General features: G+C 37.0%; 1 protein-coding gene across 7 annotated transcripts in view; it reads left to right on the top strand.

The window, feature by feature from the left end:
* LOC309499174 (uncharacterized protein) overlaps positions 1-23,104 on the top strand; it is a 151,892-nt gene that overhangs the window by 96,835 nt on the left and 31,953 nt on the right. For 5 of the 7 annotated variants that reach the window (XM_082170328.1, XM_082170329.1, XM_082170324.1 and 2 more), the window contains exons 1-2: positions 1,896-3,546; positions 10,753-12,460. In XM_082170328.1, coding sequence (XP_082026454.1) covers positions 3,489-3,546; positions 10,753-12,460 — 1,766 coding nt within the window. In that variant the 5' untranslated portion in view covers positions 1,896-3,488. Of the gene's footprint in view, positions 1-1,895; positions 3,547-10,752; positions 12,461-23,104 lie in introns of those variants that run through there. The other 2 variants (XM_082170326.1, XM_082170325.1) reach the window with 1 other exon arrangement.

The raw sequence follows: 23,104 nt of genomic DNA, 5'->3' as shown, positions 1-23,104 counted from the left end.
ATACTGCACCTAATTGCGTATTTATAATCATATATTTTATAATATAATACTATATAATTACAATTCTAAACTATAGCTTATAAATTATAGTGGTATATGCGAATATAACATTTTACGATACGACTGAAGTAGGCCTACGCTCATATAGCAAGCTATAGCAGGCTATACCACTGCATGACATGCATATTATACATAATGTAATAATCAATGGAATATACATCATTCTAAGTTATTTATATTTAAGGGTATTTCATTTTTGGGAATTTTTATCTCGATGGCTTAGGCTACATTACATTGACTAAAGTTACTCATCCTCAGTATCGACGAAGAAATCGCTTGACTTACCGTTCATGTTTGACCGAAAGTATTGTGGTATAATGAATATAGTTTATGATTATAATGAGTATAATGATTATAGTGATTATGATTATAGTTTTTTTTTAGTTTTTTTTTTAGTTTTTGCTACCGTCTTACTCGCAAACAAATGACAAATACACCACCACCACCAGATGTTCCTTAACTGTCGCAAGTTTTAGGTTATTTTGCGCTAGCCAGTGTGGACTTACTGACACCTACTGGCGTGCATGGAGCATCATGCAAAAATAAAGGTTACAGTAACGGACGCGACTGTTATACGTTATTCGTAGTGACCTATGGTAGTGACCCATGATAGATTTATTTCGTGTCTTTCCTAGAATGGGCAGTTTGTGACTTTGCGAGATAAACAACATAAAGTAGCACTGGTATTACAAAACATTCAGTGGCACATGCCAATCAAATACAGATGTGACACAAATAACACGTTTGAAAAAATATTAATGCAGTTTAATTCGTTTAATTGATATTTAAAAAATCACAAAATTAGGCTATTTATTTAGGATTTTGTGCCACAATTACGTCAGTAGGCTATAGGTGTTCGATTAATCTGTCAGTCACGACTGGAGGTGTCGCAACACGGTGACATGTTCCGCGACTCGGTGTCAGTCAGGTGACATGTCAGTGTGTCGCGATGTCAGTGACACATGCCACTATCCACCACTGGCACATGCCAATAATGTCAGTGACACATGCCACTATCCACCACTGGCACATGCCAATGAAGACCGGATGTGCCACCGGATGTGCCAATACGCATAGTGACATGTGCCATTGGCTTCTGTGCGTCAGATGCCATGTCACTTAATGTTAATACCGCCTCTCCAGCAGACAGGAAGACAAGGACACAGTCTAAACCTTCGGTGGCAACAGATGACATGACATCACGGCAATACCAAGATGCATATCCGGTCGCCAAAACCCACTTCTTTTGTACTCCATACATGGGCAGCCAATAAGCCACACGCATGCACACGATCTCCCAATAGATGGAGTTATTCCACCCTGCTACATATACATAAATGTAAGTTTGCCATTAACAAACCATTTTTTTCTGTGTTTTTGAAATAATTTAAAATACATATTACTACAATTAGGCCTACATCTTCAGTAAATATGAAAGCAAGTATTTGTAAGAATTTTACTCTTGTGTACTTTCTCTCTATCTTCTTTTTTGTCTTTTATTTTTCAGTTTTCAGCTAATCACTGTTAACTCTTATTTTTTGTATTCTGATGACATTGTTATAATACATTTTGTATATTTTGTACACAAAGTTGTATACAATAAATAGGTAATTGCTGTACTTTTTAAAATAAAAACTACTTCCTTCCTCATTATCATGCATCACATGAAAAAAAGGAGTAAAATGAGTCTCTGATCCAAAACCCACAATAGATGGCGCTAATTCGAGCCGCGAATAAAGAAGAAGAAGAAGAAGAAGAAGAAGAAGAGTCTTCTGAGGTGAGGAGATCAGTTCACGATATTTCTCATATTTACACAATCACACACACTTTATACAGTTTGATTAAGCGACAGACTCATTTCTGTATTGTTTTCATCGATCACAGCGATACTTGTGCGTCTTTTCTGGCGTCTTCCTTCTGAAATAAACATTTAGTGCAGCAGCAGCGAGCATGAGGAGAATATGTGGAGTTCATTCAGACCTGAGCGATTTTGTGTTCGTTTGTGTGATTGTCTCGATGTTTGTGTGAGCACTGTTACTGAATGTCAAGTTAAAGTTTGAGATCTGTGAGGAGAATTGATGAGCTTATAATGCGTTTTTTAGGATCATTGTCAGTTTTGAATAACATTATTGCAATGATTGTTTACTAGAAAATCAAAATATATTTTAGATATTGACATTATGCTGTTGTAGTTATTTAGATGAGGTGGTTAATTAAGTTTGGTTTGTTTTTAGAATTTTTTTAAATGTTTTATTTGTGTCATATGGTGAAAAGCAACAGTAATGTCTTTCAATATGGCAGTTTTACAGGCTTTTATCATCTATCCTGTCGTGGGAATTCTTTCTAGACTTTAAACAATAATTGGAAGACAGTTGGAGATCTCAAGTTATCAAGTATCAGCTTTATTTCTTGCAAGAAAGGCAGTTCACACAACAGGCAGAGTCTGATTATGGTTTTTTTTATATTTTTTTATATTGAGATTTATCATCATCTGAAAGCTGAATACATAATCTTTCCATCGATGTATGGTTTGTTAGATTTTCAAATACAACTATTTGAAAATCTGGAATCTGATGGTACAGAAAAATCGAAATATTGAGAAAATCGCCTTTAAAGTTGTCCATTTCTATTGGCGATAGTGCTGCATCCATTCACAAAAATAAATGTTTATTGGCTATATATTTAAGGTGGGAAATTTACAAAATATCTTCATGGAACATGATCTTTACTTAATATCCTAATGATTTTTGGCATAAAAGAAAAATCTATAATTTTGACCCATACAATGTTTTGTTGGCTATTGCCACAAATATACCCGTGCAACATAAGACTGGTTTTGTGATTAACAGATCTGCTGAAAAAACTCTTTATTTCATGACAATAGTTCTTGTTTTCACCTCATTTATTATGCTGATGTCTTCAGATCTCCTGTAAATTGACACTTGAAACTCATTTCATTGGTGTCAACAGACTGTATTTGTTGCTCAAAAATGTATGTTTATTTCTGTGTCCATACTTTCAACTGTTTTTTTTTTTTTTCACCATTGTTAATATTTGGAAGACATTATGACATTGTTTATATTCTTTATCATTTCTATTTTTCTATCTATATTGTAATGCAAAAAGCAGGAGAGTGTTCTGCTTAGCCATAACACATACATTTGCATCAGTTACTTTACTTCAGACAGACATAAATGCTTAGATGTGATATTTAGTATAAAAACTAATTCAGGAACTGATATAAATTTTTTTTTTTTTGTCAGATAAGCTCCTCCCACTGCAGTCACATCATCAGTGAAGCTCCTCCCACTGTAATTCCCCAATAAATGCTGTAAATTCTCATCAGCTACAAGTGAAGACGAGCATCAGAGCATCAGGAAGAGCTGAAATCTGCAAAGACTGAGTTTATTAAAGAGGACAGTGAGAACATGAGAGATCCAGAACCCTGCAGAATGAAACACACTGAAGATCCTGAAGAACAAAGAGGTTGGTGTTTATTCTTCATTCATTCATGATGCTGAAGAACATTCATGTTAGAAACATTCAAGAACTTCATCAGATTTAGATAAACAGTTCAACTATGAAACGGTACAGAATGCTTTTTGTTTGTTTTCAACAAATGGTCAGTAAAGGGAGGTTTGAGACATTTGTATATTGATTGTCAACATCAGATCAAGCTAAATACTACTTTATCTGTTTTATCTGACATTTATTTTATATCTGGTTCCCAATTTACAACAACATTACCAGAATTTTTGTAATTTTCAACATAGTTTACACTTTTTTTTTTTTTTTTTTTGAATAATCAGTAAACACCAAGTTACTGATAAAATTGTGTCAAATATCATAAGTTATTCATAGTTATAGAGATTCTTCTTACAGTAACTTTGGTAACAGAGTTGATGAATGTGATCAACACTGTAGAGTGTGTGTAAAAACGGAGACAATGGATTGAGATTATTTACTTGTCCTCCCATCATGCTGCAGAAAGACCCCAGATGATGTCACTTCCTGGGTGTCACAGTTTTGAGTAGGGCTGCACAATATATTGAATATCGAAATATCGCAAAGTAGGGCTGAACGATTTTGGAAAATGTTCTAATAATTTTTACCAATATTGCGATTTAATATGCGATTACTTTTTAAGTTTTTTATCTTCTGTAATATTCGACAAAGACAAGCAATAAATCATTGTATAGTATGTGTCATTATATGCATTTTTAAAAATAATTATTAAATTAACATGTTACATACATTTTAAATAGGCTATATAAACTAATATAGCTTCAAAATACAAAAGCTAGTAAATAACAAAGAGGAACAAAAAAACACATTACAAGCAATAAACAAAGAGTGCTTTCAGTATTTAAAAGTAGGCTGTCTGAACGCTTTCTATTCAAGAGCTGTGAGTGATTTTATTTCTCAGTTTAGATACGATAAGCTGCATTCACACTAATGCTCAGATCTCTTTTGAAATATAAGATGTAGTTTGTCTTGTTGGTTTAAGATCTGACTGACCGTGTTTACATTCATTTTGCGTGATAAAAGTATTTTGAGATGCAAGTACATTTAATCAATGAGCACGTGTGAGTATTTTAAATTGAAAGCATCCTTCTCAATGATTTTCATATCTTTAATATTTAAGCCAACTGCATTCCAAAACACATTAATGATGCCTCAGCATTTGTGAGGAAAAATCTGGCGGGCGAGACGCACACTGCAAGAGTAACATCAAGCAAAGCGACATAACCTGTGCGATAAAGCCAGCGAATGTCCTTGTAATTCGCTTAAACCTTTCCAAATTTTATGAAAGATTATTTTTCTGAAGGTTTGAGTGGTGCTGTGTGTGTGTGTGAGAGACAGAGAGAGAGAGAGAGAGAGAACACAGTGTGATCAAATGTCACATGCTCTTCCTCGTTATGGTGATCCACTGTTTGAAGTCTTAAAGGGCACCTATTATGCAAAATTCACTTTTACACGTTTGAACATAAATGTGTGTTGGCAGTGTGTGAGCAAAACCACCCTAGAATGATAAAAATCCACCCTTTGTTTTTTCTCACACATTGTTGAGTTTATTGAAAAACAGGTCAGGGTGGCATCTGATCCTGTGTTTGGAGATATCCAGGACAAACAGGGCACAGGTAAATTCAAAACCCAAGTGCGCAAGACATTTAAAGGGAATAGTTTTGCCACTGATGTTGCTGTTTCAATTCCAAATAAGAAGACTGACATTGGGTCAGTACAGCAAAGATACTGCCCTGTATCTAAGTCTAATGGAAACTCCTTAAGTAAGTCTAAGGAGTGTGACAATCGTTTGATATGTGAGGTTTGTGGAGAAGTGCATCCAACTATCCTGCACATCTATCGCAAGGAGGTATCTGGGAAAGAGTTGGAGGAAAGGCGTAAAGTAGTGTCTGCTCAAACTTGCAGTCATACAGGGGCCGGTAATGAGAGGAGTTTAATGCCAATCATACCCGTTCAAGTAAAAGCTATAAAAGGTAACAACGTGATGCAGCTTTTCTGGACCCGGGAAGCTCAGCTACCTTTTGTTCAGAACATCTACTGAAAGAGCTGAAGCTGAGCGGAAAGAGGGTCAACATTCTTCTTCGTACCATGGGTCAGGAAAAATCTGTCTCCTGCAATGTTATCGACGGATTGGAAATCAGTGGAATAGATACCAACCGTTTCTTCCCACTTCCTGCTACACAGCAGAAGATGCCTGTTGACTCTGAAAACATCATTACTCAGGAGGAGTTATCCAAATGGTCATACCTGGACAAGGTTAAGATACCACACATTCAAGCAGGCGTTGATTTACTGATTGGAACTAATGCAGCTAATGTGATTGAACCATATGAAATAATAAACAGTCATGGTAATGGGCCATTTAACATTAAAACCCTATTGGGATGGGTTGTCAATGGGACCTTGGAGGAAAACGGTGACTGCAAGAATGAAGCTGGGCATTCTGCGGTTACTGTTAACATAATTTCCGTGGTTAAATTGGAAGAGTTGCTCAACAATCAGTTCAATTATGATTTCAATGAAAGGACTGCTGATAAGGAAGAAATGTCAAGGGAAGATCTTGGGTTTGTGGACATAATGACCCGCAGTGTCATGCTCCAGGATGGACATTATAGCCTACAGTTGTCATTCAAGACTGGTAATGTCATGTTACCCGATAACTTCTGTGTCGCTAGGCAACGATTAAATGGTCTGAAAAGGAAACTGGAAAGAAACAAAGGGTTTCATGAACAGTACTCTCATTTTCTTGCTGATGTTGTACTTAAAGGTTATGCAGAGAAGGTACCATCTCACCAACTAGATCGTGTGGATGGCAAAGTTTGGTACATTCCTCATCACGGGGTGTTTCATCCCAAGAAGGGATCACTGATAGTTGTGTTCGACTGCGGAGCAACGTATAAAGGAACATCACTTAATAGTCAATTGTTGCAAGGCCCTAACCTTACCAATTCTTTGGTAGGTGTGCTGATGAGATTCAGGCAAGAGCCAGTAGCCTTCATGGCTGACATTGAAGCAATGTTCTATCAAATTAAAGTGGCTGAAGAAGAGGTAGATTTTCTTCGGTTCTTGTGGTGGCCTGATGGAAACTTGGCAAGAGAACCCATCGTATTTTGGAGCTGTGTCTTCTCCAAGCTGTGCTTGTTATGCCTTGAGACAGACCGCAAAGGATAATTGACACCATTAACAATAAGTTTTATGTAGACGACTGTCTGAAGAGCATCTCTTCTGAGGAAGTGGCCATCTCTAAGGTTTCTGTTTAACAAAATGGATTAGCAACAGTCGCAAAGTGTTGCAGTCAGTTTCTGAGGAACACCGAGCTAAGGATATACAGCAATTAGATCTGGATCGGGACAAATTGCCTGTTGAGAGAGCTTTAGAATCCGACACCTTTCAATTCAAGACTTCCTTGAAAAGTCAACCATGCACTAGGAGAGGCATTTTATCGGTGGTAAGCTCTGTCTTTGATCCTTTGGGTTTTCTGTCACCACTCATTCTGCCTGCTAAAGTACTTTTGCAGGAGTTGTGCAGATAGAACTTGGGTTGGGATTATGCCATACCATCGATCCACCAGAAGAAATGGAACCATTGGATTTTCGAATTGGACAGAATTGCAGGATTCCAGGTGAACCGATGTTTTAAACCTATGGAATTTGAATTTCCCTCCCACGCTTGTTTATGCTTGCGAAGATGGATACGGCACAGTTTCCTATATTAAGATGCAGAATAGTGCAAACAAGGTACATGTGGCTTTCTTGCTGGGCAAAGCCAGCTAAACACCACTAAAACCGGTGACCCTACCTCGTTTGGAACTTGCAGCGGCTGTACTGGCTGTCAAAGTTGACGTCATGCTAAAGAGGGAGCTGCAACTTTCATTGGAAGATTCAGTCTTTTGGACTGACAGCATGACTGTCCATAATTACATCAAGAATGAAGACAAACGGTTTCATACATTCGTTGGTAATAGGAAAAATCCAGCAGATGATGCATCTCGTGGTTTGAAAGCAAAATATTTTCTGAGCAGTAAGCGATGGATTGATGGTCCCAGTTTTCTCTTGAAGCCTAGTGAGACACACTTTCCAACAAGTGATCTGATATCGACTGATGACCCAGAGATTAAAAGGTTGAAAGTCAATGCTATGGTTGTACAGAATGGACAGAATGCCACAAGTCAACTTATTCATTTCTTCTCAGAATGGAAACATCTGAAAGTTGCAGTTGCTTGGTATTTGAAACTGCAGAAACTTCTGATGGAGCTGAGACGTAAACAAAATGAATTATCTTTGGGACAGATTGACATCTCTGGGCAGACGAAGTTTGACACTGGATGATCTTTCTATGGCTGAGCATGGCATAATTCGTTTCAGTCAACAAGAACAATTCCAAGAGGAAATTGCAGTAATGTTTATAGTCTGGATCCTGTGTTGTGTTGTGTTATGGACTGTTGCTAGTGGGAGGAAGACTTGGCAAGTCAGCTATGCCGATTGAAATGAAACATCCATCTTGTTATCCAAAGATCAGCATGTGTCCCATCTCATACTTCGAGACATTCATGAAGAGTTGGGGCATAGTGGCAGAAATCAGATGCAGATTCCAAGCTCCAGTTTAAGTATTGGATTACAAACACCATCTCTGTTGCAAGAAAGATCATTTCCAAGTGTGTCATCTGTAGACGTTATAAAGGGAAGTTGGGTGAACAGAAGATGGCAGACCTTCCAGTGGAAAAGATCACCCCTGACCTGCCACCTTTTACTAACGTTGGAGTGGATTTTTTCGGGCCTGTTGAAGTAAAAAGGGGACGAAGTAAAGTGAAACGCCATGGGGTGATTTTTACTTGTATGGCAAGTAGAGCTGTCCATTTGGAAATGGCATACTCCCTAGGCACAGACTCATGTATTAATGCCTTGCGCAGATTTGTCTGTCGCCGTGGACCGGTCATTCACATGAGGTCAGATAATGGGACAAATTTCATCTGAGCTGAGCGGGAGTTAAAGGAGGCGCTCACTGCATTAAACAATGAAATGGTTCAAAGGGCCTTACTGCAGAAGGGAGTTCAATGGAGCTTTAATCCTCCTACAGGCTCTCATTTCGGTGGAGTATGGGAGCACATAATTCAAATGGTGAGACAAATTCTTTGTGCAGTCCTTCGGCAACAAACATTGGATGACAAGGCCCTGCAGACTGTGTCTTGTCCTGTCTTGTGTAAAGCTGAAGCTATTTTGAACGATCGACCGATCTCTAAACTATCCAACGATCCTAGTGACTTGAAAGCCCTCACGCCAAATCACATCCTGCTTATGAGAGGAAATCCTGCGTTACCGCCTGGGTTGTTTGAAAGATCTGACCTGTATGCCAAAAAGAGATGGAGACAGGTGCAATATATTTCCAATCTCTTTTGGAAACGATGGGTACAGGAATACTTACCCTTGTTGCAAAAGCGACAAAAGTGGAACAAAGAACGAAGAAGTTTTTCCCCCGGAGACATTGTGATTATTGCTGATTCTACTGCACCACGTGGTTCATGGCTACTTGGAAGAGTCGTGGAGATCTTCCCTGACAAAAAGGGCTTGGTGCGTTCAGCAAAAGTTAAAACTAAAAGTAATATCTTAGAACGTCCAATTAGCAAGCTTTGCCTTTTATTAGCAGCAGACTAAAATAGGGCATTCAACATTTTTAAGTGTTTTTTGACATACATTTCATACATTGGTACAAAACTTTAATTGGTATGTATGGCTCCATTTGGTATGAATTTGTAATTGTTATGCCAATATGTCATATTCAATTAAGGGGCCGGTGTGTAGGAGCCATTTTGGGGATAGTAATATTTTTGTCCACTGGGTGGTGCTGTGTATAATTAGATCCCCTGAGCAACAGGTGTTTGAGTAAGTAAGAAAATTGGGGGTTGTATCCTTTAATATGGAAAGTCTATTGAAAATACATGCAGAACAAGATAAAATATATAGTGTTATTATGAAATATTTTAAAGCAATAGGAGTATACTGGAGAATTTAAAGGAATGGGTTTAAATAATATATAACTTTTGTAGCTTTAAGAATCAGAATTAATAAGCCGTGTTTTATTTTCATATTTGATTATTCAGCTTTTGTTGTTTAATAACCCTAATGTAGGATAAGCTGAAACCCTGAACCCTGTGGTTTACCCTGTTGTTACAATAACACTTCTAATGTTACAGTAAAACACTGATGTTCACTTTCTGAAGCAGTAGGGATGTTTTCTTGTCACAAAAATAATGTGAAACATGTATGTTGGTTATATCATTTAAAATAACAATTTAAAATAATTTAAGTTTATTTTAGTCACTTTAAGCATTATCGTATCGCATATCAGATATCACATTTTTCTTCAATATCGTGCAGCCCTAGTTTTAGGAAATGCTCTGTTTTTTAAAGGAGGAAAATCATGTCAGGAGTAACAGGGTTGAGTGAAACATGAAGGAGACAGATAATGCTAATAAAATAGTTAATTTAAATCTAGTTAAAGCCGAGGCCGCTCTACATTTTGAGCTTGTGAAATTTCTACAGACACTGCAACGGTCGTGAAATTACGTCACATTCTGCGGCAGCTTTTTTACAGACAAAAGTTCAACATATAACAAAAAATAATAATTACAATTTTAAAAAATAAACAATCCACTCCACTTGAATGCTGAACGCTTGTGTTATTTCTCACGGTAATTCACTTGAGCTTGTGTTTCTGGTGTCCCACTTTCACATGCGCATGAATGAAAGTCTATGAAGGAAAAGTCTAGTGTGAACGGCCATTAATAATTCAAACGTTTTAGTAAAATAAATATCAATCTCAAAGTTGGTGACAAAATATGGCAGTATTGTATAATTTAATGTTAATATCATGTTAGATAATTGTGTCATTTATCAAATATATTTAATATTTTTTTGCTAAAGAAACATGGGATTTGTGCCTATGTTTTAAAAATAATAATTGGAAGATAAATTTACCACATTCATGGAAAGTTTCAAGGGCATATAATCAATTTATAAAAGGCATCAAATTATCATAATATTTTATAGCAGTTGTTTACTTTATACTATTACATCAGGGTTCAATTTCATGTCCTTTCACACTATATTTCTCTTTTAATTATGTTAATGTACTGAAAATGACATTTATTTATTTTTTCTTTGATGTCAGACCTGATGGAAGAGAGCGAGGAAGTGAGTGGAGTGAAGGAGGAGAGAGAAGAACTGAGTGAAGTGGAGGAGGAGAGAGAAGAACTGAGTGAAGTGAAGGAGGAGAGAGAAGAACTGAGTGAAGTGGAGGAGGAGAGAGAAGAACTGAGTGAAGTCGAGGAGGAGAGAGAAGAACTGAGTGAAGTGAAGGAGGAGAGTGAAGAACTGAGTGAAGTGAAGGAGGAGAGAGAAGAACTGAGTGAAGTGAAGGAGGAGATTGAAGAACTGAGTGAAGTGAAGGAGGAGAGTGAAGAACTGAGTGAAGTGAAGGAGGAGAGTGAAGAACTGAGTGAAGTGGAGGGACATCATGTCAAACCTGGAGAAAAAAATTTGAGTCGCTCAAAGACTAAATATACATTTTTAAAGAAAACAAGAGCCAAGAAATCTTTCACCTGCACTCAGTGTGGAAACAGTTTCACAACCAAACAAAGTCTTGAGCGACACATGAGAGTTCACACTGGAGAGAAGCCGTATGTATGCCATCAGTGTGGGAAGAGTTTCACAACCAAACAGACTCTTGATGTTCACATGGGAGTTCACACTGGAGAGAAGCCATTTAAGTGTGATCAATGTGGGAAAGATTTCAGTCAATCTTCACACCATAAATTACACATGAGGATCCACACCGGAGAGAAGCCGTTCACATGTGATCAATGCGGCAAAACATTTGTCTGTGCATCACACCTGAAGTCACACCTGAGAGTTCATATGAAGGAGAAGCCGCATTCATGTTCTTTGTGTGGAAAGAGTTTTTCACTGCTGCATACTTTACATAAACATCAGAAAATCCACACTGGTGTGAGAGAGTACGTGTGCTTTGAGTGTGAGAAGACTTTTATTACAGCTGAACATTTAAAACTGCACCAGAGAATTCACACTGGAGAAAAACCTTACAAGTGTTCACACTGTGACAAGAGATTCAGTCACTCATCACATCTGAAAAGACATGAGAGGATCCACACTGGAGAAAAACCTTACAAGTGTTCACACTGTGACAAGAGATTCATTCAGTCGGCAGATAAAAAAACACACGAGAGGATCCACACTGGAGAGAAGCCATTCCCTTGTGATCAATGTGGGAAGAGTTTCTCAAACAAACAGACTCTTGATGTTCACATGATGATCCACACTGGAGAGAAGCCATTCCCTTGTGATCAATGTGGGAAGAGTTTCTCAAACAAACAGACTCTTGATGTTCACATGATGATTCACACCGGAGAGAAGCCGTACACATGTGATCAATGCGGCAAAACATTTCTCTGTGCATCAAACCTAAAGATACACCTCAGAGTTCATACGAAGGAGAAGCCGCATTCATGTTCTGTGTGTGGAAAGAGTTTTTCACAGCTGCAACATTTACATACACATGAGAAAATTCATACTGGTGTGAGAGAGTACATGTGCTTTGAGTGTGAGAAGACTTTTTTTACTGCGGGCGGTTTAAAACAGCACCAGAGAATTCACACTGGAGAAAAACCTTACAAGTGTTCACACTGTGACAAGAGATTCAGACATTCAACATCTCTGAAAACACATGAGAGGATCCACACTGGAGAGAAGCCATTCATGTGTGATCCGTGTGGAAAGAGTTTCTCTGTTAAAAGTCACCTGAAGCAACACATGAAGATCCATGCAGTGGAGAAACCACATCACCACAGTCTGAGATCACGGTAGGGGAGCACGATATTGACAAAACTTGATATTGTGATATCGATAGGGTTGCAAAATTCTGGGAATTTTCAAAGATGGAAACTTTCCATGGGAATTAATGGGAATTTAAGGGAATTAACAGGAATTTATGGGAATAAATGGGGAATTTTCAAAGTTGAAGGTTGGCTCCCTATAGGGAACTTAAATATAGTTGAGGAAAGTATATTTTAGCATAATCTTGACTAAAACAAAGAGATGCCATTCAAATACACTTGAATATCCATGCCATTCCTCAATCACATGCACATAGCACACTGCTTACTGCATGGCTATTGAGACCCACTACTGGCACAGTGCATGCCTCCATCACATGTACAGAAGCCCAAAGCACAAGACTATTGAAGGCACACATTTGAGCCTGTGGACTAAACAAAGTGAAGTAAGTTTTGATGATATTATGGGGAAATATATTTATTAAATGTTTAAATTGCAAATATCACATACAAATGTATTCATCTAGTAGATAGCAAGCTGATAAGTTAGATGCTAAATAGAGATGCACTGATTACAATTTTCTAGGCAGATTTCCAATTTTTCATCGAGTTTGACCTGCCGATACCGATTTTAGCCAATTCTGATTAAATTTTTTTCTAACCACTTTACAGCACACTAGGGGTGTAACGATTCGTTTTAACAACGATTCGATTCGATTCGCGATTCGTGGTTGTCGATACGATTCAATGACGATATTGGTTCATTTAGAACGATCCGATCCGAAACGATTCAGTGACTTGAAATCGATTCAGTGACTTTTTAGCCAAAAATTCCTGTAAGGGAATCAGGTATCAATTAATTATGGATATAAACAAACAAGTAAACAACAATTAATGTCAAATGCATTCACATTTTATTTTAATAAGTAGGACTGAACGATTATGACAAAAATTATAATTGTCGATTATTCCCTTGAAATTGTAATTGTGATTATTAATTACGATTATCACAACATTGAATGATGTTTTGAATAGTTTGGCCATGGGACCCACATTTCCCCATGGTCATCAAGCCGCGACCCACCTTTTTAGGAATTATATATGCCAATTATAATACATTTGTTTACACAAAAATTGTTGACACACAAGTTCTGTCCCCCTTTACTTAACATACAAAAAAAAAAAAAAAAAAAATATGACAAATACTGATAAACAGTAGGCACTTTTTTTTTTGTTAATACAATCTTGGTATGATCCACCACAGTCATATAAAAATATACAAAATAACCAGTAAGTGGCATTTTGTTATGGAAACAAACAACAATTAGGCTACCATGGTGATACACAATACTTAGAAGAACTGGTAAAGAAACATGAAACTGCTCCTGATAAATAGCAACACACATGACGTACCAATAACGTAATTTATTGGTATTTTACTTTTATTTCTTAACTTACTAATTTATGACGTTGCATGCTCGTATGTCTTTTGCACTTTAGTGAAGTGATACAGCGCGCTCCGCCTCATTTGCGCGTGCAGTTGAAGAGTGCGCGCTACTGCAGTATAGCGGCTGAGAGGACAGGAAAGTCCGTTTTTCTGAGGTGAGAGACTTTGCGCTGCTTGACTGTTGTCGCGCTGCTGCTGGCGCGTCAGCATGGCGACGACGTCACAGATAGGCAGACTGAATCGAGTAACTTTTAACGCCTTTATCATTAAAAGTGCAAAGAAAAAACATCCATATAAAGTCTAACGTGCTTAAATCCAATGCGCTATTTCCTAGTATCGATACAATCGATTCATTACCTTTTAAAACGATGTTAGATCGGTATATGTCGTCCGGAAGGCCAATTTGCCGATCACAGATCAATGCAGTAGGATCGTAGGAATATAAATCGATACATTGATGTAGTTGATGAATCGTTACACCCCTACAGCACACACAAATATTTATTTTCGATCTTTTCTTTAACCCTTTCACGCGTAAGTTTAAAATATTCTAACTGACACCCCACCCCCGTCGCTTTTATTTTGCTTTTCCTTTTTTATTCAAAATATTCACAAACTTGCTTACCATGTCATCAACTAGCCTATCTGATCTGATTCTCAAATACGTGTAAGTGAGTATATTTGGTTGTTTAAAAACCTTTATAAATAATCATGATCTATAACATGAGATGGGCGCTGCAATGTTGTCCTGTCAGTCGGATTTACAGCACGTGAATTCATCAGTTTCTCCCGAAATAAATGCAAGAAAGTGGCCGGTGAACTGAGAATAATAGAGTAAACTTTATAGTTACTTCCACTATGTTTGTCTGATATGAATAACACATGTCGGCAAAAACACAAATTCGCTCTCTTGACAGTAGGTGGCGCTCATGTAAAATCAGAAATAAAGCACTATACAGGGCTCTAGACTGCGAGTAAATGGTCACATTTTGCAACCTTTTTTTCCTGCCGGTGCGAGAGAGCTACCATTTCTGCCGCATACGAGAAACATCACACAGCAAACGAAAGCAGAATGAAACCACACTACTCGTTTGAGCTGTGCAGAGCAAAGCTCAGAGCAATACTAGACAGCGGTTTACTTGCAGGTCGATCTCGATCACGAAACAACGTTCACCCAAAAAGGAAAATTAGCCCATGATTTACTCACCCTCAACTCATCCTAGGTGAGTATGACATTCTTCTTTCATATACACATAGGATGACTTAAGGGTGAGTAAATCATGCGCTAATTCATTAATTTTTAGGTGAAATATCCCTTTAATTCAGTATTAATAACATCGCAGCGAGATCTAGTGCACTGTAAAAAAAGAAAAGTTGACATAACTTAAAATTGTAAGGCAACTTGCTGCACAGCTTTTTTGAGTTTACTCAACTTTTGAACAAAGTAGTTCACTTAACTCAATTCACTGAGTAAGGTCACATGTCTCCCAACTTAAGATCTTTTGTTCAGCTGATTGAGTTTGTATAGTTAAAAAAACTTAGAAAATTATAAAATTTCAACTTTTAATGTTATTTTCACATTACTTAATAAAGTATGTTCAGTTGACTAAAAATGTTTACATCAACATTATTACAAGGTTAAAAAATGAAGCAAAAACTACAGGCTTGATATTTTGGTACAGGTTTTATTTTAAATCAGCAGCAACACATTGGTGTGGAAATGGAAACAATGGGTAACACTTTGTCTTTGACCATTTTGTCTATTTAAATGGAGAAAAATCGATCATAACTCCAGTAAACTATGGAGTGCCGCAGGGATCTGTATTAGGCCCTCTGTTATTTTCAATATATATGATGCCACTTGGAAATATTATAAGGAAACATGGAATTAGTTTCCATTGTTATGCTGATGACACTCAAATATATATTTCATCACGGCCGGATGAAAACGCTACATTTTCCAAATTGACAGAGTGTGTTAAAGATATAAAAGATTGGATGACGCGTAATTTTCTTTTATTAAATCCAGACAAGACAGAGGTAATACTTATCGGTTCAAAAAACCGCCCACAAAACCTCGCACAATACAACTTTAACATCATAGGATGTCCTGTTACTTTATCCTCTACAGTAAAAGACCTGGGTGTTATACTCGATTGCAACCTGTCTTTTGAAAATCATATTTCTTATGTTACAAAAACAGCCTTTTTCCACCTTAGAAACATTGCTAAGCTACGTAATATGCTATCAGTTTCTGATGCAGAAAAGTTAGTTCATGCATTCATGACCTCGAGACTGGATTACTGTAATGCTTTATTAGCTGGTTGTCCTGCATCCTCAATAAACAAGCTACAGTTAGTCCAAAATGCCGCCGCTAGAGTTCTTACGAGATCAAGAAAATATGATCATATAACACCGATTTTATCATCACTGCATTGGTTACCTATAAAGTTCCGTATTAATTACAAGGTATTGCTACTGACTTATAAAGCCCTAAACGGCTTAGCTCCAGTCTATTTAACGGATCTTCTATCGCCCTATAATCCATCGCGCTCTTTGAGATCACTAAATTCAAGGCTTTTGGTCATACCTAGGATATCCAGAACCACCAAAGGAGGGAGAGCATTTTCACATTTGGCTCCAAAACTCTGGAATAGTCTTCCTGATACTGTTCGTTGCTCAGACTCGCTCTCCCAGTTTAAAACTAGATTAAAGTCGCATCTCTTCAGCCAGGCATTCATATAATCCTACAGTTCAAACTACAATCCGGCCTCTATCCAATGCCAGAGGAGAACTGGCCCCCGACTGAGCCTGGGTTCTCCCAAGGTTTTTTTTTTTTTTTCTCCATTAAGGCACCTGATGGAGTTTTAGGACACCATTAGGTCACTTGATGGAGTTTTTCGGTTCCTTGCCACTGTTGCCTTTGGCTTGCTCAGTTGGGGATATTTTGGGGATATTTAATTTAATTTTATCAATCAATAAATTCCTCTTGAAACAAACTTTGTTGTATTATTTAAATTTAATACTGTGAAGCTGCTTTGATGCAATCTGTATTGTGAAAAGCGCTATACAAATAAACTTGACTTGACTTGACTTGACTTAAGCCATACTCATTATCATTAAAAAAGTAATACAAAGAGTAGGCAGAAGAATAAAACACTTTTTTTTAAAGAGTACTTTAACATTCAAAGTGTTCTTACATTCAAATGGTCCTAAATACTTTAAAAGTTATATCTTTTAAATGTTAAACATTTTAAATTGTTAACACTGAAAATGTTACAAAATGAGCAGATTTATAAGTGCAAGTTAACGTTTGTGCTGAAAGTGCTGAAACAGTTGCACAATGTTTATCACAGCCTCAAGTTGACAGTTAAACAGTTAAACATAAAAGGGCATCATCTTCAATCACCACAAGGATTCCCACCTTCATCCCTCTGGTCTGTCTGTCGTCTGGAGTCTTGTCCTAATAATAAAGAATAAATCAATATCAATATCAATAAATCAATCACTTGACACTAACCTCAAAAACAAACAACAAAAAAGATACATTAAGGAACCATAAAGTAATCCTATACAATGTGCTCATAAGTTTGCATCCCACTTGCAGAATCTCCAAGTAAATGTACTGAAATATGCACAAATAACAATGGTCTAGTTTTCAATTTAATACTGCCCTGAATAAGCTATTTCACATAGAAGTATAAAAACGTAGCCTGGGAAAACCTTGACAAACTTTGAGATTTGCTCTGTAAGTCAGTCTGGCCAAGAGCCCATTCAAGCCCATTTCCAATTTTTTCAAATAGAGGCACCAATCACAAATGTTGAAGCAGGCTTTACACGATGACGATTGGTTTTAGGTCTATCCAATTGCGTCCAGAGGCATTTGAGCGACGTCCGTTGGTGACGCCCCTTTGGAAATTGGCTGTGAATGAACTTTCCCCAGACCCACTCTCAGATACAACGAAGGTTTACAGTTGGCTAGCAAATATTATACTATCTGTTACTGTTCATTGATTCATTCATTGATCCAGTTGTTTTTGTTCATTCAGTCTTTCGCTCATTTTGTTCAATAGAAGGTTTTGGTGTCAACCAGACTAATAAAAACTATAAGATAGTATAAATCTTAGTAAATGATAATGATCTGGCCTATAATTTAAAACATGTTAACTGAAATAAATTGCATACCCAATCATTGACTAAATCATGTTGTACTTGCAAAAAAATACTTTGAATCAAATCAATGAATCATCAAAACAATCTGTTTGCTGTTAACACAAAAATTCACATTGCTTTTAGTCACTCATGGTCATGTGGTAAGATGTTGAAGTAATGAAACATACTCACCAGGCATGTTTTTAAAAAGTGCAGAGGAATCTTCACTGAGAAACATGGGAGACCTTCCAGGACAGTTGCTTTCTGCGAGTCATAATATTTGTGGTCTAAAAAAAAAAAAGGGTACAAAACAACAACAAATTTCTTTAATGCACTGTTATTAATTTACATTTTTTATGAGTTTGCATGTATGTTTGAAGTCATAGAGCCTCTGCTAATGAGCCACCTAATCAAATTAGATGTGTTGAATAGGAAATCAGTATTGTATGCAGTATTCTAAGTTCAGGACCAAAATCAGTCTAATCAGCCAGTGTACACTTGGCATATATTGTCATATTCCTTCAAAAATATCTTCAGAAAATGTTCTTTATATAATAGCAAACGGCTCTGATAAATCTGTTTTTAAAACTATCTTTGACACATGATGTTTATCAACAAGTTACCTGCTGAACAAGCTTTTTGAGATGATCTTCCATTTCTGTTCCAAATGCCCCCTTTCTTGCTCTGCGTAGCTCGAGGAGTTGTGTAGTGTGATGGTGTGTTGATGCTCTGAATGTCTCGAGGAGGTCCACATTAACTGGTGATAGAAATAAAACAGGTCTTGGTTGTAACATTGTTTAACTGGCTTCACATGGCTTACAACAGACATTTACAAGCAACACAACAATAACCTGTATTAAAGATAATCTACAGCCAATTAATTTAATTTCAGTCTTCTTTATTTTACCTCATTTGGAAGAAATGGGGCAGGCCATCGTTCAAGCACTTCAGATACCATTGGCACTACTTCCACAATTGTCAGAGGGAGAAAGTCAAGCTCATTTTCTGATTGATGAACACTATATTTGTGGTTTTCTTCTTCATTTCCTCAACCAAGATGAGCCATTCCTTTTCCAGAGAATAATCAGACTGGCCTTTAGGGATGATCCTGTCATCTCCTCCTCTTTTCCTGTTGAAAAAAAGATACATATTGCACCTTTAAATACATGCACACACATCCATGAGCTTGACTGAATTTGCAAATTTATTTTGCAATCCACAAACAAAAGCATTTCAACTTGTGTCTGTGAAATTCAGAATTAAATAAATGTGCAGAGATTTGTACAAACATTGGCATGTTTGTGAATAGAAATATTCTATTTTGTATAAATGTATCACAATTTATGGTACTTTAAATTAGATCAAATTCATTGCAGACACCAGTTGAAATCAATGCATGTTTGTGGATTGCAAAATACATTTGCAAATTCGATCAAATTTATAGATTTTTCTGCATGTATTTGTTAATAATATCAAATCTAAATCAACTCCATAAAATTATACTTACTTTAAATTAGACGTTTGCAGTCATGTCGACTCCGTCGAGTAACGTTAAGTTAGTCTGGAAACACGTGAGAAAGCCGGAAGGGCACAGATAAAAAAAATTGTGCAGATTTGCACTTTGAGCTCAGTCTGAAACATGAAATTCAAATATTAGACCACTGTAAAGGGTGTGTGAATTTAAATTTAAGATGAAGAGTCGACTTTAAAATATTTCTTTGGTGTAACGTTATTGCACAAATGTTACATAGTGCATTATAACGTCAAAGCTAGTTTCAAAAAATAAGTGGCGATTTCGAACTTGTTCCTAACTTACTACGATTACACAGGTTATATTCTAAACAGTTTACATGCTGAATACTTAAGTTAGGAGACTTAACGTTAGTTTAGAGTTAAGCTTGCTCGTGAAAAAATGAATAGCCATAACCAGGGCTCTGCGGTCAAGTTGATACATGTACTTTTACAAACGACTTCAATATAAATACATATACTTACATAAAACGATGGCTTTCGCGTTGTAAATAAGCTGAAGAAAGAAGAAACACGTTGGCTGTGAGTAGGTCCGTTACGGTCTCGCACGCAGATGCTTAAAATGGCTCCTTCGTCAAGTCTGTTCGTTATTGGCGCGCTTCATTGCACATGCGCCAACTTCGTGGTCGTTACAATGCGCATGCGCCAACCTCCAACCCAACTTGCATGCTTGTTAACTTGCATTTACAAATCGAATTTACAATTAATACTAAGTTAGTCCAACAATTGTTGAAACAACGTCTTTTCACTGGTTAAGCCAACTTTTTTGCCTTTAATTGTCCAGTTAACTAAAAGATAATCATTAGTTTAACTTTTTGTGAGTTGGATTTTTTACAGTGTGAGAAAGCATTTGAATTCAGTGAAATGTTAACACAACACAGAACTCTCTGTTATTAACCATATACTGTATATCAGATCAAACAGCACTGCCTTGGAAGCCAGGAGAAACATTGTGCCATGAACGAACATGTTCATGAAATTTTAAGTAATATGGCTTTTAAGTCCACAAATCACCAATATTCCCTTTGGATTGAATGTAGTAATGCTAACTGTAACCATGGTATTGTGGTTGATTTGTTCATGCTTCAAAGATTGTCCGCATTTGTAAAACTAAACACTTCAAAATGTAGGAAAACGTATACTTGGCAAACCAACATATTTATTTAAAAATGTACTATAAACAGTAGATGGCAGCAGAGGACCGCTTATTGACTTTAAACCATTTCCACTCCATAATAGTTTTTTCTAGGGCTGCCACTAACGACTATTTTTGTATCGATTAATCTATTGACTAATTTAGTAAAAAATTTGTATTCAAACATAAAATAAAAATAAAATAACATGAAATATTAGTAATAACAATAAAAAGTCTGAGAAAGTCAGCATGTTCTGAATGTCAATATATCCACATGTTCTGGGCTTCTGTTCAGCACAGCTAGATGGAAAAAATAAACAGGACTTCAGTAGTGAAACACCAAATGAAATCCAAATTTCTATGAAATCCTTTTTTAAAGCAAAAGTAAAGTAGTGCTGCAGCTATCGATTCTTTTAGTAATGGAGTATTTTACCAATTATTCCACCTATATTCGAACAAGTATTCGAACAAAAATGTGGTAATAAAGATAGATCCAAGTGAAACAACAGCCATTAAAATACAAATATACACTCACCTAAAGGATTATTAGGAACACCATACTAATACTGTGTTTGACCCCCTTTCGCCTTCAGAACTGCCTTAATTCTACGTGGCATTGATTCAACAAGGTGCTGAAAGCATTCTTTAGAAATGTTGGCCCATATTGATAGGATAGCATCTTGCAGTTGATGGAGATTTGTGGGATGCACATCCAGGGCACGAAGCTCCCGTTCCACCACATCCCAAAGATGCTCTATTGGGTTGAGATCTGGTGACTGTGGGGGCCATTTTAGTACAGTGAACTCATTGTCATGTTCAAGAAACCAATTTGAAAATATAGCTGCAAGCAGCCATTTGCGGGGCCAAGCGCAAGAAGAGGATAAAACATGCAAACATGGGTGGGAGTGTCAGATCAATTGCAGCAAGAAGCAATTAAAGACATTTAAAGATGAATTTTACATTTTTGCTGGTATTAAAGCAGTTTTATTTCCAGAAATGTTTGAACATACAAAAAGTAACTTTTTTAAATAGCAAATCTTAAAATACAAAAAATAAAAACATATATATATATAATATTATTATTATTATTATTATTATATAATATAATATAATATAATATATATAATATATATAATTTAGTTGTAAATATGAAATAACTAAAATGTATGGTTTAAAGCAGCACTCAGTAGCTTCGGGACTTCTTCGCTGTATTCTCGCTTTTTGCTCGCAGGTTTCTCTCTAGAGCTCCCCCCACAGCTTCGGAATAGATATTTGACAACACTGTTGTAAAAACTCGTTGGTGATTCTCAGACACCAGAGGCTATAGATCAACGACATCAAAGCAGATGGGACGTTCTTTAAAACGTCTTCTTCATTCGGGTTCGGACAGCGTGAGGGAGCGCAATAATGACAGCATTTTAGCAGATTTCTTTTGGCCGTAAAGCAATTGTTTACATCGCTAGACCTGATATCACGCGAGACTTCCTGACGCAGCGGCCGGCGGCCCGCCGGCTCAAAGTTGCAAGTGCGTATTTTCCGCTCACGGGCACCAGGGGGGTGCGAAACGACCACCATTCAACACGAAATAAGTAATATAACCATTCCAATGACTCCGAAGCTGTTCAGTTAAGGTAAAAAAAAGTTACTTAGTTCACCTTTAACTGAAAAAAAGATTAAAAGTTCTAAATGGAAAGCACGTTAATTGACACTAAAACAATGTTCTGAAATGACAATGTACAACAACAGTGTTTTACAGTCTGTTAAAGTGTAAGTTGCAGGTTAACCACCACAGCCGATTAATGTGTAAATTAGAGTGCTCTATATGTATATATGTAATTATTTCTGTCTTAAAATGCGTTAAAATGCGTTAAAATAACATTTATTGGGGTTTCTTCAAAGGGAGCGTGTTTTTTACGTTAACTGGGTGATGACGTCATAAGAGGAACTCGCAACCCATACTCTGCTAGATTCTTACTGTTTTATGGCTATTTGGAGAACGACTGAGGATGTGGGAAACCATCAAATTCTTTATGGACCACAGCCGTCATGTAGAATAGCAAGGAGGGAGAACGACTGAAGACATTATTTACTTAGGCTACATGGTGTCAGTCCAAATCAGAGATGCACAGTGTACAGTGTGTACAGGCACCAATCGCTAGTCTCATCGACGCCTCAAACGTCATGTAATACCCTTCCTCAATCCACGCTATTTCTCACGATTTAATTAGCGATGTTTATTGTCAGAAAAGAAAAAGAGAGATCGATGTCCCCATCACTGTGTTTGTGTGGGCTATGCCACCCAATTGAATCAGCAGTGGAGAGTATGTGCTGCCGTGAGTTTAACGTGTATTGGAGTTTAGTGGAACAGCTCGACCTGCGACCGGCTGATCTGACGTGCCTGAACCCG

This window comes from Leuciscus leuciscus (genome assembly GCF_965113295.1).
Source record: "Leuciscus leuciscus genome assembly, chromosome: 1".
NCBI classification, from domain to species: Eukaryota; Metazoa; Chordata; class Actinopteri; order Cypriniformes; family Leuciscidae; genus Leuciscus; species Leuciscus leuciscus.
Note: the sequence above shows the minus strand (reverse complement) of the source record. Positions and strands in the feature narration are given on the sequence as shown.